Source organism: Balearica regulorum, chromosome 6 (genome assembly GCF_011004875.1).
Source record: "Balearica regulorum gibbericeps isolate bBalReg1 chromosome 6, bBalReg1.pri, whole genome shotgun sequence".
In the NCBI taxonomy this organism is placed as follows: domain Eukaryota; kingdom Metazoa; phylum Chordata; class Aves; order Gruiformes; family Gruidae; genus Balearica; species Balearica regulorum.
This window is the reverse complement of record NC_046189.1, coordinates 2,424,472-2,451,303: the sequence shown is the minus strand read 5'-3', so window position 1 is coordinate 2,451,303 and position 26,832 is coordinate 2,424,472. Positions and strand designations below refer to the sequence as shown.

At 44.0% G+C, this 26,832-nt stretch overlaps 1 protein-coding gene across 1 annotated transcript in view; it reads left to right on the top strand.

Moving 5' to 3' along the window:
- The window catches only part of TRPM8 (transient receptor potential cation channel subfamily M member 8), a 147,875-nt gene that overhangs the window by 67,453 nt on the left and 53,590 nt on the right, over positions 1 to 26,832 (top strand). The window contains exon 4 of the mRNA XM_075755901.1: positions 22,285 to 22,472. Within this exon, the coding sequence (XP_075612016.1) occupies positions 22,359 to 22,472 (114 nt within the window). The 5' untranslated portion in view covers positions 22,285 to 22,358. The remainder of the gene's footprint in view (positions 1 to 22,284; positions 22,473 to 26,832) is intronic.

The following is a 26,832-nucleotide window of genomic DNA, read 5'->3' as shown; positions in this document are numbered from 1 at the left end:
AGATTGGGTCTGTGGTGCGGAGGAGAATTCAGCCTGCCAGAAAAGGAAAGGTGTGTGGTTAGGTTGATAGTTAAAGAGCTATCGTAATAAGATTTGGGGTGGCTGAAGAAATCACATTGACGTGGGCTCTATTTCACTCCAGTGATTGAAAAGCCTTCTTTTGTAGCCTGCTGTCAGATGTACTTTGACAAGCTTTGCACTGAATCTGTTGGAGCCATCCCTGGCACATCCCCTCTTGCTTCACGACCATTACATTAGTGGGATGGGAAGATATTAAGGCAAATCCCTGCTAGGCTGGCAGGTTGCCTGACAGCTGACCCTAGCCAGAAGGAGCACTGCCCCGGGGATTTAATTGGCTTGTTGCACCAGAGTTGCTGTCAGGCGAGATCGATCACTGTGAGCTAGAGAGTTCAGCGGTTCATCCTGTAAGATGGTCCCATGAAGGCGTGCTAACGCAGCCACACTCTGCGCTCCCTTCAGGAGCTAAAGCACTTCCTGGGAAGAGTTTCTTAAGATGCAATCCTGAGCTGTTGGCCCCATCAATCTGTCAACAACATGTGTGGAGATGGTGGCAGCAAGGACCAGAGGTTCTCGGATGGAAATGATGCTTTAGTCATGTTTTAGTCAGTGTGACTGCCTTTGGCAACTAGAAGAGTTTATTTTAGGGATGGTCTGAGGCAATTCCTCTGTACTAAACTGCAGCTTAAACTAAAGAAATGCTAACTGAAGCATGGTGAGGTTGAAAAACTTGTGTCAGTGAGTAGTGAGAGCAGGGGATGAGCCAGGAGCCAAGGGGGACCCCAGCGAGGCAGTGCCCTCACCCCCAGGCTGTGGTCCTGCAGCCTCTGAACACGGCAGGGGACTACCTGCTAAAAGGGGGTCCATCGACTGCCACAGGCAGGGTGAGGGGGTCAACTGCGTCAAGCCACGAGCAGTTGCAGATGGTGTAGAGAGAAGGCTGGAGACAGAGACAATGGGTCCAAGAGGTTCATCCTGGCACACACCTTTGCTGTAACTTAGGCCAGGACTATGTGCCTGTTAGTAGAGGTCCCAGGTGGGGCTGCTCAGGGCAGTGGAGCACTGACACTGAACTGAACTCTCATCCTTTTGAGGATAATGGGCCTCCACCAAGTGAGGAAGGTGGCTATTGCTGGTACTTACTGCTGTGCTAATTCTTTAGGAACAGGGTAATTGCCAAAGGTGTGGCACAAAAGCACTGACGTGCAGGGAATCCCTACTGCAACTGCAGTGATCTTGAAAAATCAGCGCTAAAGATATTTAGTGATTTTTATTTTTAACTTCTTTTTCTGGGCTGGAATGTTTTTTAGAGCCTGTGATACCACTGTTCATTTGGAAAGCTCAGGGATTAAATATAAAAGTAATGGCGAGACTAGACTACCTTTATTTAAAAAACAAATGTGTAAAGCATATAAAAGGAAGGTACTGATGCCTGTCTTGCGGTGCTGGGTCTGGATGGGATGGAGTTAATTTTCTTCCCAGCAGCCTGTATGGTGCCGTGTTTTGGATTTGTGACTAAGGCAGTGTTGACAAGGCAGCAGCTATTGCTGAGCCGTGCTTGCACAGTGTCAAAGATTTCTTTTTTCGCTCTGCCCCTGCCGGCATGTAGGCTGGGGATGGGTGAGAAATGGGGAGAGGACACAGCTGGGACATCTGACCTGAACCAGCCGAAGGGATATTCCATGCCATATGATGTTGTGCTCAACAATAAAAGCTAAAGGAAAGTAGGAGGAAGGGGATTGTTCATGGTTATGGCATTTGCCCTACCAAGTAAGTTAGGTGTGCTGAGGCCTCGCTTCCCAGGAAGTGGCTAAACATCTACCCGCTGACAGGGAGTAGTGAATAAATTCCTTATTTTGCTTCCCTTGAGTGTGTGGTGTTTGCTTCCCCCATTAATGTGTCTTTATCTCCATCCATGAGCCATCACAGACTGGTTGAGGTTGGAAGAGACCTCTGGAGGTCACCTTGTCCAACTCCCCTGCGGTTCCTCTATTGGGAACTCTGGATTTCCATCTCGGGACAGGAGCTGCTTGTGCAAGGCCCTGAGAGTGGGATTTCCCCAAAAGAGCTGTGCTAATTGGACATCTGGTGCCAGGTTTCTTTCATGTCTTGGAAGATCTGTTTCCTTGGTAAAACAAATGAAGCTGGAAGGATTTGAGTAGTCATTTTGCTTAATTTTTTTACAGCTAAAACTCACTTTAATAGGGAATGACGTGAAACTTTGCATCTAAGAATCTATATAGTTCTGTATTGCATCATACTAGAGAAAAATAGAGCCAGAATTACCTGCTGTACATCCCTTCAGCTGTTTTTAGTTGTGCTAATAAACACAGAGCCTGACCTCAGATGCAAGCTAAATTCTTCTGTGCAAATGTTTGCTGTAAACAAGGTACTTGTTATCAGGGAAGTTAAAAAGAGGCGTGCTTGATACTGAAAGGAATGAACATTTGCCAAAAGATAAACACGCAGCAGTAGCTGCTTTCTGTTCCTAGACTAAGGAAATCTCACTGCTGCATCAAAACATCAGCTATATTAGCTATACATGTGAATTATTTGAGGCAGTGTGTATATATATATTCAGTGCATGGCTCTGAATTTTTATAGTATTGTCAGCGTCCTGCTTCCAGCTTTAAGGCTTGGGTTTTTATGCTGTCCACAGCAAGCCAGAGCATCTTGCAGAATTCAAAATCCTTAGTTAAATGCAGCTGCACTAGGGAAGCCTTTAACTCTAGGTGAAATTTTTTTTTCTGACAGTTAAGAAAAAAAAGGGGGGGGGGAAGGGAGAAGAGGGCACACACAGTACAGAAAGATAGAAAGGATTCTCATAAAAGAGAATGGCTTATTAAAGAGATTCAAGCAGGCAGGAGGATAAGAAGAAGAGATTGCCTCATGGGAGAACTTAGACTTGGGGGGGGGGGGTGACGGATGACGGGACTGGCATGGCCACCTGAAAGGAAGAAGCAGCCCTGAGACTGGGAGGTTGAATCTGTTCATTTTTTCTTTAATTTGGGGAAACGGGAATTGCTACAGTGACTGGACCAGCATTAGACACTGGACAGTGCCAAGGAGACCTTCATGGGGCAGAAGGGGACAGATGGGACATCTGACATCCAGGGGACATCTGTCTGTAGCTTACTGCATTATAAAGGGTACGTACTGCTCTGTGTCTCAGTGTCAAAACTGAAGGCTAGACCACATTCATGGTCTCATACCATAGGAGGATGGACTCATCTTTCAGTGCAAAGAAATCCCTTGATTTAAACAATTTTCATCAGAAATGTAGGGAGAAAATACACACTTTACGCGCACATTTTTCAGAACTTGGTATCAGTTGGTTCTTGCTTCATAGACTATTTTGGTGGAGAGGACGAGGCGTGTGTTGAAACTTTGTATGCTGAACCACCTAGTTGGTCCCTTCTTGATGCTGCGCTGGAAATGTGTAAGGCACCAAGTGCAATTGGAGTTGAGATGACTGAAGGTGCTTCGCAGCTGAACAGTGAAGCAGTTTGCTAATCATTTCAGATTAGCAGAGACTAACGGTTGCTAGTGCTGGCAGCGTGTGTGGTGTTCTGCCTCTTGCTAATATCTGGTTACATTTTTTTTCCACTTGCATGAAAAAGCAGCCTAGCAAATTAGAAATGCTCGGTAGGCATTATGCTGCTTTTAATTACGTAGGAGCACAGATGCTATTCACAACAGTAATAGGAAAACTACCAAAGCAAATGCAGCAGACTTAAATGCCAAATTAAGGTCTCAGCTCTTGAATGTAACTAAATTTGCAAATTGATGCTGTACACTGTAAGCGTGGGGGTCCACACTTCTCTGTATAGTCTCCTAGCTTTATCGAGCACATGCAATCCTAGGATGAAAACTGTTTTAGCAAGTGGGTTCAGGCATGATCTAGGAGCCGGGGCTATCGTTAGACTCTGCATTGAGATCTGGTGGCACACTTCTGGATTTCTGATCTTCCCTAAGGAGAATGTGAATTGCTTCTGCTGCACCAGACCTGCGCAGAAGTAGATGCCCACGTTGCTGTCAGTGCTACTCTGGCTTTGTAAATTATATATCTTATGGCTTTAAATTGGTCCAGGCTCCTGGAGTCACTCTTTGTTAGCCCGTTCGTGCAGCTTACCAAGGTTCACAGCCTTGATGTCAGGAGGGGAGCACCAACAGACTGCTCCTGAATTTTGGCAGAGTGTGAGACTTAAGAATTAATGAGAAAGCAATCACTACACATCATCTGATTTGAGCATGTTTATTCATCCTATAACACCTGGGTTACTTACATGTTACTTAAAGCCTAGCAGGTCTTGGGTTTTTTAATGGGGTCTCGGTATGTGCTTGCTACTGACTGTTGAGAATTATTTGACTTACGGCACAAAGGTAGACACTTCCACAATTCTCACTGCACAATCGTGGCACTGGTTGATTTTTTTTTCTTCATTTGCTGTCGTAGGTTCCGCTTTGATTTCTGAGGTCGTAGCAGACAGTATTGCCTGGACATAGTCCTGGAGTAAATTTATTTTCACTACAGCAGTGCCTGCTGGGATTTCTTAACATGAGGGGAATGTAAGGGAATGAGGGAATCCACAGTGGAATGTACTTTCTGCATTACATATCTGTAATGAAACTTAAAGGATGAATGAAACAGGACTTTAATTGCTAAACGGTCTCATGGCAAGCTAATGGGAGAACACGCGTTAGAATGAGGTGCGTGTGTGTCTAGCATGCAACTGGGCGCAGGCAGCAAGGCTTTGAATGGAAAACATGAAGCAACTTCTCATTTGAGGACATTAACTCTGATAATCCTGCACGCCCAGACTGCTTGTCTGTGGGTACCATGGCATACGGTATCATTACAGACATTGTGGGCTTTGGATGCGGTGGATCTAATCCAGGTAAATGGAAGCTGGCATGAAGTGGTAGTTCGAATCCTGAAAAATGAGATTTGTCTTGAATTCAAATGAAAAGACAGATACAGCTTGCTCATCTTTTAGTGAAGTCAGAATATACATCTATATATCTCTGGGTTATCTATGAAAGAGTTTTAAAGCGTGGAAAGAATGCAAGAAAAGCAGGTTAGCAACGACAGTTAACTTTACTGCCTGTCTAGTCCTTACAATTCCAGGAAATATTTGGAAGTTTATCTCTGGCTACTGTGGGGGAAACCTGTGTGCAGGCTGATATAGCTGAGATGAATTTTTTTTGCTGGGTTTCATCTTGAATGGCATGCGTTTTTGTGTGCAATTACTAGCTCAGCTGATTGGGGCTCTGGATTATTTTGTGCTGACTGTGCAAGGCTTCCTTTGTCAGAGAGAGGAGTTTTGTGCCCAGGTATGTGCAAGAGGATTCCCTCTGGAAAGCAACCTTTATTTTTAGAGTTGGAAACTCTGTATAGCTTTGAGATGGAGATGCCCAAAGCCTCTCAGAAGGTAACTGTACACCTGCTTAATTCCTTCTGATCTGGCCAGGAAATGCTGATTCTGAGACCCAATTCAATGGTATCTCATGATGGTGGATGAAAGTGGTTTTGCCCCTGGTTACACGGAATAGGGTAACCTGCCCCTGTGTGACTGAAGAAGCCCCTAACGTCAAGTGTAGGCTTCTGGCTCTGAGCTCTGGTTTCATTTTTATCTCTGCATGTTCCTAATGCGAGTAGCTGTAACATCGGTTTCAAAGAAAGTAGGTGTGACTGGCATCTGGTTTCTATTTTCTATTTTTCTATTTTTTTTATGTCAGCTGATAACATCATATTACTCCTGGATTTTTAGAATACTCCTAAGAAAACAATACGGCTGTGTGTACTTAAATTTTCTTCCCCCTTCGGGGCAGAGGGAATAAAAAAACTTAAAAACCTAAAAATCCCTCATCACGTGGAACAAGAAAGCTCTGTGGAAGTCCCTTTTGCCCTTCAGAAGTGGAAGCGGACTGACAAGTGTCAGGTTTTGGATTTGAAGGGAGAGCACTAAAAAGAGACGTGATGATTATTATTAAGCTTCTTTCAACGTATTTTTTCCTTGCTTAGTTATTGCTATCACTGCTCTACATGCATGGAAAACTCCCTCATATTAAAGAAGCACAGATGGGAGGCAGTTGTAGAACAGCTTTATGTGCTTCGGAAAAAACATCTGTATCGGGGCACTTGTTAGACTAGCTCAGAAAGGACCTCGTGTTTTCAAACCTTATATGTGACCATAAGGCCTGGTATTTCCAGAAGCATTTTCTTCTGGGCTAAACTGGGAGAATTAAAGGGACTGAATAATAGCTCTGTAGGGACACAGAATGTTTATTGCTCAAGCCACAACTGCCTGTGGGACAAAGCTAAATCTTGCTTCAGCCTGAGTTTCCTACGGGGAAAAAAAAACCCCAAACCATACTTTTTTGGCACCTGTGTGGCTGTTACATTGCCTTTTTCCCCACTTGGAGGGTGTGTTTGTCATTGCCACTCCTAGTTCAGCACGAATGGTTTAGTACAGCTCTTCAGGAATACCACAGCGTGTTAAGAAATAGGAATCTCCGGCCCCTTGCAAGCGTGCTGCCAACATCTAGGAGGTGGTGAAGTAAGTTGTGAAACCAACTGCTTTCCTTATCTGACGCACTGGGCAGGCTTCCGAAACCTCTCTGGAATAGCTTCTGAGCTGAGAGAGATGACTTTGTAGCAGTTCCTGCAAGGTTCCCATTTTCCTTGGTGGGTAATGGGTTCGGGAGGAAGGAGGCTGAAGTGGCTGTAAGGTTTTTGTGGCTGCTGGGGGAGATCCAGTGGGATATCTCCCCTCACAACGTGATATGCGATGTAGAGATGGAAACTGGAGTTTTCCGGACTGATGTCTCCTGCAGCTTGCGTGGAGCTACTTTGGCTAAGCTGCGGACTTCCTCATTATAGTGCCAATAAACTGCTCTGCATTTGGCTTGTTTCCACCTCTTCTGCTTTGCTTACCCTCAGACAGCTTCCCGGGGAGTGCTTCTAGGTGGGACAGCTGAGCGTACGGCTCTGAAATACGGGCACGCCACTGTGCCAGGCGTGATGTAGCACGGTAGGGCTAGCGCTTGCCTGGGACTGAACACGGGCGCTCTCGGCTGGAGGGGCTTGCTGTAATTGGTTTCAGATGAAGCTCTTATTTTCCCTGAGTGGCTCTTCAGCTGGCAGGAAAAGACTGTTTTTCTGCTGACATAATGTCTATGTGGTGTCATGCTTGTCAGCTGCACCGCTGGTTCATATATTTAAGCTCGTATTTTGGTTTCTTAAAAGTGAGTGAAGCAGTTGAGAGTGACAGTATAGCATTGCTTAATGTATGTTTGCTGTAGCTGGTGTTACAGAAAACCCTGTTGCTTAGTTGTCGGTGATTGAGGAAGTGCTTTCCTTGTTTTCCGTAGGTGGGACCTGCCAGCTTTTCTGCTGGCGGCCTGGATTAAAGCTGATAACTTCAGCGAGCAATGCCACCTAGCCACAGGATTTTAGCTTAGTTTAGGTAATCGTGCAAGTGCCAAAGTCTACAGCAAATTCCAGCTGGTCCTGACTGAGTTGCTTCTCATTCTTGTGCAGGACCAACCCCCAGATGTGTATGTATACATATATGTACATGCTGGATCTGGCTCTGGTCAGACATCCCCAAGCAAACCCCTGACTGTATGTTAGATATAGATAGCTATATGTTGATCTTCAGAAAAGTAATATAAGAAATATGCACCTTGGATGGGGGAATACCCCTCATTTCTTTTTTTGGTAAAACTTACTGGATCTTTTCCTTAGCTTACAGCACTTTCTTTGAGAAAAGATTTTGAATAACTAGGAAAAGATTGACACTATCCTTCTAGGACTGAATGTGCCACAGGACAAAAATAGTGATCATTAATATTGCAAATGCATTTTTTGCCAGAGGGTGGCAGCGTGAAAGGGTTTGCATTTACTGTTCTGGGAAGGGGAATGCCTTTTGTCTCAGCTGGGGAAGAAAAATGCCATCTGCCTCACAGGCGAGTTAGCACACGTACCCAAATAGCTCCACCTTCAGCCAAATCTGATGTTGGACAAGTTGAAAAAATAAGGTTTGGGGCTTGTGGCTTAAATGGAATTAAGTTTAAGGACTGCCAGACCAGTGACCTTCCCTGACACAGTGCTATCTTTGAAGGTAAAATAATCCCCTGAAGAAACGATAGGTTTTGTTATAATACGTGGTGTATGCATATGAGGGGAGAGCTAAATGTATGTAATATCATCAAGCTTTTGGAACTGTAACTGAAGCACTTAATTTAAATTATGCTATTCAAAAGAATTCAACTAGCAAATCTGCTAGTCTGTCTTATTCCTAAGGAAGCAATAATGCGAAATAATTTTTTTTTCCTATTTAAGTGTGTTCCACCAGGTTGTGTTGGTACAACCTTTAGAATATTTATCAAAATATTCATTGCCTACTTTTCCATTCAGTTTGGAGAGCTGGCAAGAGAGACTGAAATATGTATTCAATCTGCTCGTATTACCACATACAGTGTTTTTATTCTGTCTGTAAGGCATTGATCTCATACTTGCATACTATGTGTAGTGCAAACAAACCCAGCCCGTTTTCTTACAGCAAATAAGGAACTGTGCTCCAGCACGGTGCTGGAGCTCCAGCTGTTGGCCAGTCCCCTGTTACTTGTTCTTATGTGGGCCCAGGGGAAATTTGGATCAAGAGGCTGCCAGGTTGGGTGTTTGGCTGTCACAGACCTGGCATCGGCTTTGGAACAGCGAATGCGACGTGACCTTTCCTGTCCTGCTGTGCCTTTCCTCTGTGGACTGTGATAGACCGTGAGCCCACGAGGACGCAGGTAATGGGGTGTATGGAAAGCTCCAGACAAAGCGTGAGGGGATAGACCATCTGGGCGTCCAGAGAGCAGCAGGAGTTGGGGTGTAGGCAAGGCTTCTGCAAGGGTCCAAGGGATCACCTGAGAGATGGGGCTGGAGACAGGCCCACCTACCGTATAGCTCAGGCCAAGACTGGGTGCCCAGTGCTGAGCTGAAAGGGACCCCCTGGGCCACGGTTAGGACTGCAGGTAGAGGCTCCTGGCGAGGCAGCTCAGGGCAATGAAGGCCTATAGGTACCATCAGGGTCCTGCGAATTTGTAGTGTGCTCATCTCTGTGGTTCTGCACTCAGCCGGCTTCTTCCTTCCAATGGTATACTCGTTGGGTTTTCCCTGGGCTGATGGTACCTGTAAAGCTGCTGCTCCACAAGCTTGTAAGAGTGGGAAACGTTTTCACAGGTAAATATTGATTAGGCAAGGAAGTTCTGTTTTCTGACTTTCCACATTGAAGCAAGGTTATCAGCATCACTTGGAAAATTGAGGAGAAAATATAACAGGCAGCCTTTTCTGTTGCTTACACTGGTCAGCACCCCAACTTAATGAAGTTCGAGATTTCTCTGAGCTTAGTGTTTTAACAATAGATAGTCTTGGGGGCAAAGCTCCTCAGCTGAAGATGCTTTAGCAGTTGTTTATCTCCTGTGGCTAGGACTCTCACCTGAAGATACCTGTTGCAGAAATAAATCCAGGTTTACCAAGTGAATTGCATGTCATCTGAGTCCTGGCCCCAGGCTCACTTCCTTGGCTACCTTCTCCTCTAATCCTTAGCTGGTCATCTCTTATAATTGGCTCAAACAGCTAGAATACACAAAATGCAGAGCAGAGACAAAATTCCAGCCTGACAATAGATCACAGAAGCCTCTTCTCAAACACTGGTGGTTGGCTGTGTCTCTTCTGCCAAGCTTATTGTGCTGGGGACTTCTGACACTTTCCATGTGATGAACTGCACAGCTCCATGCCCTGAGATGAGACACCTTAAAAGCCAACAGTAAGCTTTCTCAGAACTCAGCTGGGCTTTGTGCTCATGAATAAAATATTTCCTTCCTTGTTTTATTTATGCGTTTTCTGAGCTGAGACATGAGTGGTGACAGAAGCAAAATCAGGAGAGTGTTCTGTGAAATAAAAATAGGCTTTATTCGTGTGGCTGTCAGATGTTTGGTGTCCACACTGGACTGAAATTATGCACCCCTCGTAGCAGAAAATATCTGCATGCAGGGCTGTGCAAGCAGTGAGATATAATGTCGCTGCTGTATGCCAGGCTCACCAGTTCAAGTCAAGCTTCATCCTTTTCTAGCCTTCTCTGGATTGAGTTGGGGTTGAGCTTTCTGTTGTCACTTGGACTGTCTTTTCTGTCCCTTCTTTTCCATGGGGCCTCTGGGGTCCACTGAAAGGCACACAGAGGCCCCTGGAATGCTAGGCAGGCAGGGATAAAAAGCTGCTTGCCTGGAAAAGATAATAAAAGATGGTATCTTAAAAATGTGTCTCTTCCTTCTCCCCAGATTTTTCAGAAAGGTTAAAAGGGGCTGGCACCTCACAGGGAGTGAGGTGCAAGATGTGCAGCACTGCAGGGTTTCTCTTTTGAAGTGTGGTCTAGAAAAGGACCCCAGAAGAACCAATTCTGTGTGTGGTGTCAAGGCCAGACTATGGGAGAGGCTTTTTATGGAAGGCTAGAGCAGTTGCAGTCACAGCAGAGAAGGCTTGTTTTCTTCACTCTTAGCTTTTGTGCCTTTGTGGACAGCAGGAAGCTTAAATCCAAAGTGGGTTTGTGTGTTTTGAACAGCCTTTCTGCAGCAATCCTCACCCAAAGGCACAGAGCTAGCAATCCACAGAATATTTAACCTGCTTTTGCCCGTGCCTGTGCCGCACTATGCTGCGTGTCCAGCGTGGCCTTCAAGCCTGCGTTGTGCTCTGCAGATCCCTTGGTTGTGTTGTAATTACCACCTGCTTGTAAGACAGGAGCCTGCAAGCAACTACCGCTCAGTACTGGTGACTGTATCATCTGCCTGGCCTTGCCTTCAGCTCTCAGTGCAGCAAGAAGTTCTTGTGTGACTATTGCTTCTGTTTGACTGTAGAAACAATGCATGGAGTTGTTTTCTTGTAAGAAAACCTTGTACTACCTCAAATAACCAAAATGGGAGAATATCTTCTATGGAGGGGGTCTGCTCAGCATTCAGCGCATGGCTTGGAGGGCAGTTTGATGCTCCACCGCCTGCAGTTCTTAGCATCTAAAGGGACATACAATTATCTATACTATGCTCTCCTTATAGTGTTAGCTCTCTAATAAATAGTTTTTTAAATGATGCCTTACAGTTCTAGCCCCTGACAATTTATTTTAATATTGAAGCAATCATCAGCAAAACAGTGCTCCCAGAGAGGGAAAGTACCTTCATTATAATGCCTCCCTGCTAGAATTGTATTATATTTAAAACTTGCATCATAAAAGAGTAGAAATAACCTGAATATGAGATTAATATCTAATATTACACCATCAAAATGACTGTCAAATGAATATGTCAATAGGGCAAGAATCTTAATGTATTTTTCCTTTTGTCGTATTTATCAAAATTTGAGGAAGCTTTTACTGAGCTAAATAATGACTCGGAGTACAGAGCAACTTGACTGAAAATACCCATTACAAACAAGCAACAGTAAATCTGATGTTCCTGTAGAATAGCTCCTTAAATGTATATATGCATTGCATTCAGTGAAGATACGGGGCTTTTTAACAAACAAAAAACCCCCAAACCCACAAAAAAGCAAAACCAAACCCCACAACAGGCCATGTTTTTAAGAGATGCTACTCATTGCACTTTGCTATGTTTGACAATCTCCAACTGTGAGGATTTCCACGGCAAGAATTTTACATCGCATATTCTGTATCCACACTGTTACTGCAGTGTCTGAGCTGCTAATTATTCAGGTAATGTAAACACAGCAGCATGTTTCCCCACATTTATTGTTGTAAATAATGTTTGCTGGGTATCTCTGCTCATAGTGCTCCCTTCTGGGTTCTCCTCTGACTTGTGGGACATCTAGTGGCAGAAAGGAGACTGAAGCTCGGAAGGCAAAATGGTATTAAAAAACCTTGATTTTTCTCTGCGTGTTGGTTTATAAGGTTGAAAGAATTGTGTGGGTTTTAAGTATTGATATTTGAAAACAGTTTTGGCTCGTAATCACAAAAGCAGCTTGCGTGGAAGCAGCAGGGACAAACTGTAGCTTTTGTTAGTTCTGCTCTATCGAGAAATAGCTTCAAGATTTGCTGAAACAATTTTACCTGAATAAGATTGCCCTTTGTTCCAGCTTACCTCTGCCTCATTTATGACACCAACTGCTCCTTCCAGAAGCCGTTTATACCTTTTAATTTACGTTGTTGGTGTTTCTGTCTCCAGTACATGCTTCTGTTGGCCATAAGGTTGCTAAAAGTAGATGTGAGGCTCCTCAGCAGCTGGAGCAGACTTACAGCGTGGCTGTAAGCGTTGTGGAATACACCTGAATAGTGAGGCAGGGGCAGGAAAAGATGTTTTGTTCACTAGTCTTGCTATACCTGCAGGATATTCAGTGTATTGCCGGATAGCCTCTGCTGGAAATACTTTGCAGAAAGAAGCTCAGGCTTTTAACAGGTATGACATGGGATGGGACATCTCCCTTTTCTGTTCTGTTTTCCCCTCTCCAGGCTTGGGAGAGGTGTAGTGCAGTCCAAATAATGGATGCAAGAGGTGTCTTCTAAAAGACAGCAGCCCTGAGTTCTGCATGGCAGTGAGCCTGCACAGCAAGAAGTTTCCTGGGTGTTGTTCAGCTGTTCCACTTCTTTCCTGGGTTTCTGTAAGAAGAATTATGGAAACAGTGGAATGTTCTTCCCTGTTTTCTTTTTTTAACTCTTTACTTTTCTTGGCAGAGCCCATGCAAACTGTTGTCTTTGAGTTGGAAGGGCTAATCCGAACTTCCATAACGGCCTCGGATATTTCATAGCAGAATCAGATCTGTAGAATAATGTAACTGCCTTTAAACCTCTGCTTTAATGGTGTGGTTTTTATCACCTTTCTAGTACGTGACCTGTTTTGAGGGTTTTTCTTTTTTTTCCATTATGTTCTGTAGCCTTAAGGGCACAGAATCCATTTAGAAAGCAAATTGATATTCCTCTGACCTTAAGTTTGGGGGGTTTATGTAAGCAGGCCCTAATGGAAAGATTAGCTGAAAAATCTCAGCATTTCTGAGGTCTATCAGTAGGTCTCTGCACTTCAGATTCTGAAGAAGGTCACAGCTCTACCCCTTGCAACCGGCACGTACCACGTAACACCACCAAATGCGGGCTGATGCACACTTGGATGCTGGTTAGCATCTTTGAAGAGGATGGAAGACCTGGAAGCCCAGCAAGGCTCTCTTGTGATTTGACCCCAGTAGGCATCTAAGCACCACACAGATGCACACTCTCTCTTTCTCTTGTTTGGGGAACAAAATAGGAAAAGCAAAAGATTCCCCTTCTTTTTCTAGGCTGAGCGTGATGCTGCACGACGTGGACTATACCTTGGTCAGTTCAGGTCAGTTATCTTGGTTGTGTCCCCTCCCAATTTCTTGTGTAAGTCCAACCTACTCATTGGGGGGGACAGAGTTGGAAAAAGAGAACGCGTTGATGCTGTGCAAGCGTTGCTCGGCAATACCAAAACCACGGCTGTGTTGTCACCACTATTACAGTCAAATTCAAAAGAAAGCAGCATATGGACTGCTATGAAGAAATTTAACCTCCATCCCAGTCAGACGTAGAGCAGGCTCTGAGGCGATCCAGCCACTCTAATTGCATTCAGCAGAGCTAGTCTCACTGGTTACTAACCTGTGCAGGAGCTGTGTAAGGCAGGATGTCCATGTGTTAAGCTGTCTGCAGCTTGATATTCAAGGGTGTTTGCTACCCAAGATAAATCAGAGCAATTAGGTCCATTCTCATTATCCTTTTCCGGTTCTGTAAAAGGGGGCTTCAAAAAAGCAACTGCAGGACATGAGCAGAGGTGGTCTGAGGGGAAAGGGAGGGAACTGCACGTAGGAAAGAGGTGTGCCTGGGTGGCAGCAGGCTTGTAGGAGCAGGGGTGACTGAGGCCCAGTGGGCAATACTACCTCCTTAGATGGTGCTCCATGCTCAGCTGGGAAAGTGCATAGGGAATGGCAGCTTTTTTTCATCCTGGTGGTAAAATGGTGACTTGCAGTAGGTGTAATTGGAGGTGGTGGAAAGGTGTGTGTGCAGCATGCTGCCTCTGGGTGCCCCAGACGTGGTGCAGCACAGCTATAGCTGTGTGTCCTCTGTTGTGAGATGTGAGCTCTGCGCTGCATGGCTGTGGTGCACCCTATGAATTATCTACTGTTATTTTCAGCTGGTGTGAAGTCCTACAGACCATACTTGGGAGCCCAAGGCGCGGGAGATTTTTCTGTGGGTTGTTCTGAACTTTTACAGTCCCATACCAGGGCAGCTGGACTTGAATTCAGATTTGTCACGTGAAAGCAGAGCCAAGATACCTTTCCTACTGGAATCTCCTGATTTAGCAGGTCCGGGCTTTCAAGGTACCCTGCATTTTAGGTGGTGCACTGAAAAAGCCAGGCAACTCTCTCCTTAATGCAGTTGCTGCATATAGCTTAAGCGTGTCAGGGAGCAGGAGTTTCTCTTCCCAGCCCATCTTCTGCTGCACTTATGCAGGCCCCCAAGGTGTATTCCCACCTCTCAGTCTGTGTGATGGAGACACCAGGTCTGTTTGCATGGTTTGTGGCTCTGTGTCGTATCGTTCACTGATTCTGTTTGGACACTGGGGAGGAAGGCTGTCCTGTCTCAGCCCCCTGGAGAAGTGGTGTGGCTCTGCAGGATGGAGCCAGGGAGCACATGTGGGAGAGGAGCTCCCAGAGCACAGAGAGGGTGAAGAGACACTTCTCTGCAAACCATCTTTCTGTTCCAACTCACTTTGTCTCCTCTAGTTGATCAGGTAGCAATTCTAGATCATACTTTGATAATGCCTATTTTTTCTAGTTTAAAATCTCTTTGGATGTTTTAGATTAACTCACCTGACCCAGGTTCAGCCATGTTGTTGCAGGTTTTATACAACTGAGGTTTCTTGGGCTCTAGTCTTCCGGGTTATTCCTGTATTACTTAGCAGAGGGGGAAAGTGAGCAGATGGGAGAAACTCTTGGCCTTTCAAATGAATCTCTAGTCTTACAGGTTTCACGGCAGTGCTGCTGTTACCAGCACGATGGTCAGCAGGCACCTGTCTGTCTGAAGTGAGCGAGTTTGAGGCACTTAAAATATGAGGGTTTGTAATCAGCACTGTGAACGTACGTCCTTTCGAAGCTTAAGATTTGTTGACATGAACAACAAATTACTGCAGACTAGCTTCAGGCATCATTCAAGTCTTTATTTTTCTCATGCTCAGAGACATGGTTGGCTTTGAATGTACTGGGTAGTTGTGTTCCCTATAGCCACAGTATAGCTGCTTCTCCATGTTTTCCTCCTTGTACCTCTCCACCTTGTAGCTGGTTGTGCAGATGGAAACATAAACAGTATGGTACTGTGGCATCTTCTGGTGACAGGAGGGAACGCTTTTCATGAAGACCCCTTTGGAGTAAAGTATTTCTTCCTTTATAAGCCTGTAGTGGACTGTTGCCTCTGTGTCATCCATAGCAAAACTAGGAAAAAGACAGCTTTCTGCCTGCCTGAAGCAGTTGGGTTGTCTTCTGTTTTCATGTTTCAGAGGCAATCTTGTCACACAATTGACTGGGTGAAGCTGCATCCCTCCTCTACAGACCTCCATAGACTTCTGTGCAGAAGTGTCTGCTGGAAGCCTCTTGTAGACCTCCATAAATGCCTGGTTGTCCATTTTTTCAGTAGCCATCTTTCTATAAAGGAAATCCCTTGCAGTCTGGCAGATTGCACTTTTCGCCCCTGTTCTTTCAGATCTACTCCACACACTTTCCCTAGGCTGTTAGTTGTTTTGCTGTCTAATGTGCTGATATCCGGGAACATTTGTAAGTCTGCGCATTGTATTTTGAGATTATCCAAACTATAGTCATGAAGCCTTGTTTGAAAATGAGCTCCAGATGCATGTGTATTGGGGAAAGCCTGTATGAATGAGATAACTTGAACACTGTTTTTTTCAGAGGGGATCCTTCAAATTTCAGTAGCTTATCCATAATAGTCATATATATCATAGAATCCTGGAATGGTTTTGGTGCGAAGGGACCTCACAGCCCATCCAGTCCCACAGGCAGGGACACCCTCCACTAGCCCAGGTTGCCCAAAGCCCCATCCAACCCGGCCTTGAACACTGCCAGGGAACCAGGGGCAGCCACAGCTTCTCTGGGCACCCTGTGCCAGGGCCTCAGCACCCTCACAGGGAAGGATTTCTGCCTCACATCTCATCTCAGTCTCCCCTCCTGCAGCTTCAGGCCATTCCCCCTTGCCCTGTTCTGACTAGAATCTCTTGTTTCTTCTACCGAATCTTCTTCAAAAGTGGAGTCTAGTCCCATGAAACCTTATGTGCTCTCCTAATGTTGCTAATGTGTCACTGTCACTTGTGCAGCTCCCTTGCTTGTGCCTCAGGTTTGTGCATGACTGTAAAGGTGCAGAGAGCAGAAAGCACTGAGACAGAGGCTGCAGCGGACTCAGTGGGCGTTTTGTTACGTGATTAGAGATAAATCGTTCGTAACTGAAGTGACTTCCTAGAGTGAGAGTGGTAGCTGAGCTGATGTGAGTGGTTTTTATTGATACGTTTGATCTTGTTGCAAAACTTAGGCAAAGGTTTCTGAACTAGCATTTCAAAGGCTGAGTTCTTTGATTTTGTCGTATTAACTGGACTAGTTTTGCCGGTTGTCCATATTGCACAAAAATATCTGGAAACCAGGATAAGAAAGGTAAGTTGTCCTTAGACAGCTCTGGCAACTGATGGAGGCAAGTGTGTATCTACTGTGAGGCTATCACACCCACGAGCTGGTGAGCTCAAGGAATCTCTGGACTAGAGAACGGCAGGATTTAAGGCAATAGCATACATTTCTTTTGGCTGTGGGGAATCAGGTCAGCCTTACGGTTCTGACGACTGGGACAAGTCTGTGGAGCAGCTTATGGGCTCTGAGAGAGGAGCAACTGCTCTTTCTGGCCCTGGGAATCTGAACTCCTAGGGAGAGAAATGCCTGCCTCTCCCATTTCTCTTCTGCCAGGATGTTTCTTTTTGTGCATTCGTGCTGATTCAGCCCTGTGTATATGTACGCTCTCTCCTGGTTTTCCTCCATTGCCCCTAAAATCGTGACAACTGGATGCATTAGAAAGGGAATTTCTGTGGCTGATGGCAGGAGAGGCAGAACAGCACGAGGGATGCTGGAGCTGACCGCTGGGAAGGGAGCGGAGTAACATGTGTGGAGCGGATTTGGATAACAAAAACTTGCTTTAGGGATGGACTTGATTTTTCAGATACCAAGTGTTAAGCTGGTCCTTTCGCCATTTAACCTCACCTTCCACGCGATGGAAAATTACTGCCCTCATGTTCTCCCTTTGTCCTGTTGTAATACTAAATACTCTGAGAGATGCTTATCCATGCTGTTAATGTGTAGTAATGGGATAGCTATTTTAAAAATCGATACAAATATCACACTAAAAAAGAAGGGCTTATAGATTAGTCTGTCAAGAGCTGTTTTAATAGATCTGTCTGACATTTGAGACGCTTTCCCCAAAAGTACTCTTTCAGTTTCAAATTACTTTTTAAATGTTGCTGGTTGCAGATTCCAGGCTAGCTAATACAAGTTGTTAGAGTGAAAACCTTTCTCTGCAGTTTCAGAGAAGCTGGAAATCATAAACGTGTTCATTATTTTTTCAATTGATCAAGAATGTATTCTCTCACAAATGAGGGAGCGGCAGCTCCAAACGCGTGCTTGTTTTTTGTGGTTTCAGCCATCTGATAGACTGGAGAAGCTGGAGAGTTGAAGATGATGTGAAAGTTTAGAACAAATCTTTCTAATACTGCCACTTGCAGCGTGAAAAGCTGAATGATGCTGACTTGATTGAGACTCTTTTTGAGATGCAAAAAATTGCTAGCAGATGTATATGCATTTATAATCTATGTAATTGAAGTTGTCTTTATTCTTTTTATATTTTAACAATGTTTCTTGCCCTTCTCATTTCCTTCCATAGTTCTGTGTGGAATGTCTCAATGATCCTTGTCTGTCAGTCTTTCTATGATTACTAAAGGCTTATTAATTACCAATAATTGCAATCATTCATCAAATTCAGGGCCATGTCTTTGGGGTGTGTATGTCTTGCTGAGAGACAAAAAAATGTTACCAGTACCAATAGGTTGTAGACTTGCAAATCTTTGGGGGGGGGGGGGAATCTTTGGACAATTACTGCTATTATTGCTTGCTGCCAGGCTTAGCACTGCTCAGAGTAGTACAAGAGTTTGTAACGCAAGAGTTTGATTCAGGGGTACGTTTGACTCGAATCCATCTGAACATCTGCTGCAGTTCCCACTTTGCAAACAGGGAGGAACGAGGAACTAGCACAATTACTCCCTTCTCCTTAGAACCCACAGCATCAGAGGCATGCAAGGAGATAAATGGAGGGAAGGAGGCGGTGGGAAAAAAGGTGATAGACATTCTCTCCTTCGGAGATTCTCCGTTATGAGACGGACAGAAGGTTTTGCTTGTTTGTGATCACCTTTGTCCTGTAGCAGTATAAATAAGTTTCACTAAGGACTGCCGGGCTTGTTGGTGCCTTGGTGGGTCAGGATGCTCCAGTGAAAGACTGGGCGGTTGCTACGCTTTACAGCTAGCAGCTTTTGTGATACTCTCGGTTACCTTTGGAAGCTGAATAAATGGAGCTGTCCTGCTGTTCTATGCGCTCAGATTATTTATATCTATGCCACATATCAGGATGTTTTGTCCTTAATTCAGCATTTTGTGGAGGGTTGCTATAAAGCTCTGTTTGCCACAGGATCTCTGTGGAGTGGCTACCTGATCTAGGCTTTCCCAAATAGTCTCTAATACCCGGTTATATGCTTTATCTTTAAAAAGTCTTCACAGCACACAGCTCTGAGCGTAAACCAAAGACAACTCATCTGCTTTGAGGTCCTTGGACTTTAATCAATGTAGAACTGGAAGTTCAAACTTTGTGTAGTGGCAGTGAGAATCGCAAAGCTGGGGTGTTTGGTGGTAACTGCGGTGAAACAGCCAAAAAATAGATTTGACCTTTAAGTGTCCCCAGGGCGATGCGAGGGGGAGACACCTGGGTGTAATGGCAGGAATCCACCCAACCTTGGAAAATTTGGCAATCTTTGAAGGATTTGCAATTGTAAAAAGGGTCCATTTTAATACCCTTGCTCTTATTCAGAAATAGTTGTTTAACATTATCCAGCACCTGTATTATATAATTTCACAGTTCTTGATATTTGCTATGCATTAGGATGCACAGTGATTTCTGCAGAATTCAGTAAACACCCATTTAAAATAGTTCTCTGGCTTAAAGAGCCCAGAGAACTTCAGCCTTTCCACTTCAGCCTTTCCCTATCTACATTTTAAAGTTTGTGGTTTTTTTTTTTTTTTTTTTTAGTTCACAGACTTAACGGTAGGGTTTAATGGCCGGGAAGGTAACTAAATCAACTGGGTTATTTCCCTACAGGCCAAGTCTACTATTGCAAGCAGGGAGGTTAATCCCAGCAAACTCCTTTCCCCCATGTTTTGTTTTTATTTGTAACTTGTTCTTCTCCACCAGTTTTCTGACTCTCCTCACTCACACTGCTGTCCCCCCCAGTAGCTGATTTTTGGGACACGCATGGTTCCTGCCTCATGCTGAACTTGCTGGAAGCGGTGCCTGTGGGCTCTGGCCAGCCCATGGATTAGTGGCACTGGTGAGGTTGGCTTCTTGTCGTTGGCTCCATGATGGTTTTGTCAGGTCTGTGTCTGTTTATATTTTGTTCCGGGTTTCCCCGTTTTTTTCCTTGGTTTCCCAGCTGATAGGGCCCCCAGTCAGATAACCTGGCTGGAGTAAATGTTCTCACATGCCCTCATCAATTGGTGTGATTGATCAGGTTTGCTCATTGTTTTAATTTTTTTTTTTTTGGCCTTTTCTCATCAACCCTGTCCATCAGACTCTCCTAGGGCTGCTGGTAATTCTCTCTCTCCCTGGTCATTCCTAGTTTAAAGCTCTCTTTACCAATTCTTCCACTCTACTAGCAAAAATACCATTGCCCTACTTAGTAGTGGATCCCATCTCTCCCCCCCCAGAAGCTTATCTGCAGATCATGTCCCTCAGTGGACTGAACACCCCTTGGGTCCCCGACTGCTGCTCCCAGAGCTCTGTGGGCAGTCAGGCAACTCAAATCCTTGGCTTGAAGGCGCATTTGGCTCTTCAGCTTTGAGGGTGGTGAATCTGTGATGTTAAAGTCTCTTCTAGTTGTAGAATTGCAATGATAAGAAACATCAGGAGAGCGTTGAAGGGAACTGTGTTGCCCCTGAGAACATAACTGACAACCAGCTGTGGTTTGTTTTTTTTAAACTCTAGGGATGTTTTGCCTTTTTTCAGCCCTGTTGATCACCCTAAGATAATACCTCTTCAGTAGCGTGGCTGTATGGTGAAACTTCTTTCTTCAGGGAACACTTCCAGCTGGGACACAGGTTGACGGGAGCCAGAGAGCTGTTCCTAGCTTCACTGCAGGTTACTGATGCACCAGGATAGATAGAGCACTGAATAAATACAGCACCAGACTATAGCATGCTTAATCCTACTTGCTGTCCTTAGTAGGAAACTTCCAGTCCTGGGATTCTGAGTCATCTTTAAGCTTGTGCATATAGCATATTGGAGAAAGAATGAGTGAATGCTTTGTGCTGCTGACTTGCTAAAGATGTACTGAAATACTTGGAGGAATTACAAACCCTAACAGAAATGTGTATGCAATACCAGTGCATTCTGGAGAGTCATTTATTGGCAGGATTGATGATATCTGTTCAGACTTGGGAGAGTAAAAGGGGTGTTTCTGGTCCCCTTTTTGCTGCTGCTTCTGACTGCACCTAGAGATTCTGATTTTGATTAAAGTGATGCTTTGTATTCTTCTCCACTCCTTGCATGTGAAGTCCAGGGGATGTCTCAGAAGCAGCAACCTCTGCAGAAGTGAAACTACGGACAGGTCGTACACTTCACCTTTGTGCCCGACCTCAGATTTAAGCTGTTCTTCACCTTAAAGTCTGCCAAAGGCACCCACCTCCCCAGACACCAAGCTCTTTATAGTCTTTGGAAAACAATGAAATGTATAAGTGAGTGGATCAAATTCATGGTTTACTCTAAATTGCTTATATTTCATTATAATGCTGCATGATCGACATAAAATCGAATTTATAAACTACCTCTATGAAGAACAGACTGCTTAGTGTTTTTAAGCACATAAGCTTGACAGCGGCAGCTGATTAATAATTAAAATAATGGTCAATGAAAGAAATATACCTTTGCTAATCTATAATTACTTGGAAGCTTCTTCATACATTTTCCATGAGTGTCTTTTCCTTGTAAGACTCAAAAAGTATATTTAGTGTTTGTTTGCTTTCAACTATGGTTTTCAGCGGATATTGACTGAAACAGCGTCTTAATCAGTCTGACCTCAGCCTCCAGGGGATTTTTTTCCATTGACTGTATCTCTTCCTCCTCGCCTCTCCCTGCGTGCTGAAATTCTTGTCAGAGCTGCTAGCTCTGTCTATTAATGTTGCCTTTAGTGCTTCTTATTTTCAGACTCCTTTTAGCTCAAAACTTTTCTGAACATTCCCGTCTTGGTGGGAAGTTCTTGCTGACTTTGACCTGAGCTAAATTTCTTGGAAGCAGTTTTCTCCTGTCCTCCTACTTTTCTCAGACTGACTTTACAGCAGCTGCTGTGCTGAGAACAAAATACAAGGTAATGTAAAGCATTTTAGAGGGCTTGAAGAGTCAGGTCTTCTGTGTGAAGACCATTCAAAGTGGATAATTCAGTCAGGTTTTCCCACCTCAAGCCTGGAGTGTAGCTTTTCTTTTTTTTTTTTTTTTTCCCCTGTGGACTTGGCAAGGGTTCTTGTAGTCTGTTTGTCTTCTCTGCATTCCCTGCCACCTACTATTTCATTATTTCTATTTCAGCTTTTCTGTTCCAAAACATAAAGGTGTCCTTGACCTCTCATCATGACATTGTTTTTGGAAAACAAGTTGTTCAGAGTGATCTGGGGTGAATGACACAACTGATTTGAGATGCTTGTGGCTCTGCAGTCAAATTCCTTAGGCAAAAGGCCACTGTCGATACAAGGTATGGTCCTTGCTCTAAAACAGGAGCTCCGTAACCCAAAGCAAGCGAGAAGGGTGGTTTGTCAAATCATCCCTTTCCCGGTTGTGCTTGTGAAACATACGGGGCTCAGCAGGCCGATAAGCAGGGACTTCATCTGATTTGATTTTTTTTTTCATTCAGCAGGTCTGCTCAGGAGTCCCTATGTTGTAAACAGAGCCACTGGCAAGTGAGGTGTCAGCTACAGAGTACCTTAAAAGATGCACGTTTACTGTGTGCACTCGGACTACACGCTGGGAAATGTCACCGGGAGGCTGCAAGGACGTGGACAGGCGGAGCGTGCGATGCTGTGGTCGGGCTGTTGCAGTGCAGAGGTGGGTGCTGTCTGTGGTTACACACCTTAATGGGTGTCTGCCAGCATCGAAGAAATTGGTTTCTCTGCCTCAGAGAGCCTAACGTTATTCTCTCCCTCCTATGCGTATCAGCCCCAGGTTAACTATAAACCCACGAGCTTCTTTCTCGTGTTGTCTTTCCGATTATTGGAATCCCAGAGTGTCTTGGGGCAGGTTAGAGCTTCCCACAAAATATACTGTGGAATTGTGTTATTGTACAGAAGGGCTTGAGATGGATGCAAGTTAGGCTTGGTTCCTCCAGACAGTGACGGAATTGAGGAAAAATTAATAAGAAATGTCAGTGTCTTTGACAGTCCCACTCATTTACAACAGCTGCATTTGCACCTGGGCTAGTTCCAATGGGCACTGCAGCCTGGGAAGTGAATTTAGCCTGTGCCCACATCTGTTCTGTGCTGTTGGAGCAATAGTCCAGCATCTGCTACTAGAAATGCAGGTTTCACAAAGTTGGGGCACCCTGAGTTTATCACTCTGGATGACCTGCATTTCCAACCACGCTTTCCAGCTGAACAAGTCTCCTGGTACTCTTTTCTTATTACCCCCCAGGATGGGTGATTGGTGTCCCTTTTTCTTCTGTGTGGCAGCAGGAAAGCAGAAACAGAAAGCAACAGACCTGGGCCAAGTTATTTCTGGTGGACTTGTCACCTGGTCAGGGATTGGTGATGGGCAGCGTGTTCCTAAAAGCTGCCAAGTTTGTACATAGGTTAGCTAGGAGTATGTAATTACCTGACTGTGTGGTTTTGGTCCTCTCCCTGGTAAATCCTGTCCTAGGTTAATAAAAAAGTCCTTAGCTGCAGTTTGAGGCTCATCCAAAGACCTGGATGTAGTGAAGCAAGTCAAAGCAGAGGCCACCAAGGTGGCTGAGGCTGGAGGACGTAATGCATGAGGAGAGGTGGAGATGGGAAAGTGCTGGGGGATCTTAATGGTATCTGCAACAGGAGGATGTAGAGAAAATGGATCCAGACTTCTCAGAGATGTGCAGTGGACACAAGTTGGAACAAAGGAAATTGTAAGTAGATAGTGTGGGGGGGGGGGGGGGGGCGAAATCGTCCTGAGAGTGGTCAAACACTAGAAAAAAGGTCTTGAGAGGTTGTGGGATTTATGTTCTTTGAGATATTGAGCCATGTGTAGTTCAGTTTTGATTTACCAGGACCTCTAGAGGTACCTTCCCACTTCCATGACTCTGATTCTGTGATTTCCATGGAGTAAAGGCATTTTACCTAGGATACTGTGTTTGGATTTCTGATTAAGTGGGGGATAATGAAACGCCTACTGGCGATGCACATGGTTATCTGCATGGTGGTGTGAAGTGTGAATAGATGTGCAAGGTGTGCACGTTGCATCCAGTTTCCAGAGAACGCAGACTGAAATAGTCACAAGTGTATGTTCACTTTGAATATGATCAGATGAATTTGACAGCATATGTTAGTAATATGTCTCTGTAAAGATGTACTTCTTCAATGGAGCAGGTTTTTTTGATTAAATTCAAATTTATGAAAGCTTTTTCTTCGGTGTTACCACTTGTCTTTGTGCTGCATAGCTTTGATTTATGTATATGATCTCAGGGCGTGCAAAATAGGCCTATGAATATTATGCATAAATCCACTCTCAAAATAGAAAACTATATTGTTTAGTGTGTCACGGGTATGAACTTTACAACAGCAAGCGATACCAGTTATTACTAAGGATAATTTTTTGAATCTTACAACAATGTTACAATAAGCCTTAAAAAAAAAAAAAATAACTTGATATTTTTCTTAAATATTCTGGATATATTCAAATATACTTTATTCCTGAAGTATATGTGGTTCCTTTTAAAGAAAGTGGTTTTGATTAAGTTTAGTTTTGATGCAAATGTGAAGAGAATTTATTACTACTTTCAATTTGGGGGATTTTCTAGGTTTTTTTTTTGTTTTTGAAAGCTTTCATTGCTGAGTCCATATCTTAAAGAGCTGCAGTAGACCTCCCTGTGATAGTCATCAACCGGCTTATTCTGGGTTAATTCACATTTTTATTTTGATCCTAGTTAAATGCAAAGAAATCAGTGTAGCTGTAGCAAAGCGAAGTTTGTGAGCCTACTGCGTTGAAACTGGTGGGAGTGAGTCTTCGATTGACTCATGTGTTTGAGGCTGCGGGTTGTTTGCGGGATTTTTTTTAGCTGATCTACAGTGTATTAAGCTTTTTCTTTCTTCTCCTCTCTCCTCATTTTTGAAGCTTGATGAACACTTTCTCAGAACACTTCCATCAAATTAAGTGCATAAAAGCCTGAGGTGCCCAATTGCTAGTTACTCTGAACATTCATAAGCTGAAAATTACATAATTCTTTTTGGTGGATTTCTTTTATTTTTAAGGCTTTTACAGAAAGAATCTGACAGTGTTCTGTTCATACCTATTAATATTTCACACCAAAATGCACTTTTAAAGCTTTCTGGGCTAACATGCATATCAGAATGATTTCACCCATTGTTCTCCAAATGCAGTGCACTCTCACACTTCAACTAAATACAAGTGTCCGCATTTAGGAATCTAAATTGTTAAAAAGGATTTTAAATGCTTGTGAGACAGCAGGATAGGTAATAAGAGACCTAAGGTAAGACCACAACTTTCTGCTCTGTTGTAACCCAGGTTTCGAGGTCCCGTAACGCCAGGTCTCTCTCTCTTTGCGAGGTCACACATTTGTCTAGCAGCCTGTCCTCTTTCAGTTGAGCCTAGTTGGGCACTCAGACTAATAAGAAGTGCTTCTAATAGATTTGGACTCTATCGATAATCCCTTTTTGAGCAGTTCAAATAGCTGTAATTGCCAAAATATTGCCATTTTGCACTAACTTTTGTTCTCTTTAGTGTGGTGTTGTAGACTTGATAGAATATTCTGTTACATACCTCGGAAAGGCAAATGGCTAAAAATAACAAAATTGCTTTTGGTAATTAATATTAAATCCTTGTGACTTGAGCAACCAGCCGGAAATATGCCATTCTACAAGGTTTTCCATTCAAAATGACTGAGAATCACTGGAGCTGGGTATCTTTTATGAACCTTCATTTATCTCCAGCAGTGCACCTGCCTTCCTGAATACAGGAGGAACCAGAAAGTGTTGCCTGCTCACAGAACCGTGTCTCTTGAGTGGTTGTTTCCACAGAGGAGTGCTCTTTAGGCTTTTCCAAGATTCTTAAAGACCCAATCCCCTAAGAAGCTCTGCTATCTGTGTTTTTGTTGCCAAAGTTGTACTGTAACGGGACTTAGCGCACCTGTGCATCAGGTAGGACTCGGGTATAGTTTGAATAGTTTTGTTGATCTCTCTTGCAGTGAAAAATACCTTCTGCAGCTCCTCGTTTTACTGGGATTTAATATAACTCAGAAGTTAAGCTAATAAATTTCCTGTATTACCTGAAAGCAAAGAGACTCGTAGTGGCTGGTAGGTGCATCCCTGTGGTCCACACACAGAGAAATAGGAATTGGATCTCTTTGCTTAATTTAAAAAAAAAAAAAAAAGAGGAGTGGGAAGCCTGTCCTTGTCCTTTTGCTTGATTTGAAGAGTTTCTTCTGCATTACCTCAATCCTTTTGTGGGTTTGCCAGAGTATTGACCTGCCATCCATGGAGCAGCTCCAGATGTTCTCCTTAGCCAGACCTGGGAAATGGTAAAAGACCCAAACAGGGAACGTCTCACCTTTGCTGAGAACAGCTGGGCATTTAAGGAGCCAGGTGAGGTAGAGAGACAAAGGGCATGGATTTGGAATGGCAGATAATTCTCTTTATTTCTCCCCAGCTTTGTTGTGCTCATGCTAATTATGTTCAAGGTGCTAAAGTTATCATGTTGTGATCATAGTTCACATCTAATAATTTTCATTCCTTTCTCCCCTTTCTCTTCTAACGCTGTTGAGAAAAGCAGTATCTAAGCTGGAAACATGATGAAATAGTTTTGTTCTCCCCAGTGGTTACGAATCCAAAATCACAACACAGAAAGGGTAAGGAGCCACACAAGCTGTTATCTCTGCTCAAGGTGAGTTTCTGCAGTTTGGATAAAAAGGGAAAAAGTGGGTCATTCTAGCAAGCAGTAAAAGGAGGTACAGAAGGCAGGTCATACACAGTAAATGAATTTCTCTGTGTGACTGCATCAGTGTCTGTTTCCTGCTCAGAAACGGGAGCAGTGTTAACAGCTTGTAGCCAAAGCAAAATAAATCCAGAGGGATTTCTATGATAGAAATGTTCTTTGTGAATCTCCATGTAACACTTTGGTTTAGCTTCTGTAATTAGTCAGTACCCTGGCTGGTCTATGACAGTATTTGGCATTTTGTTCTCTCTGGTGATGCATGGGGAGAATTTAG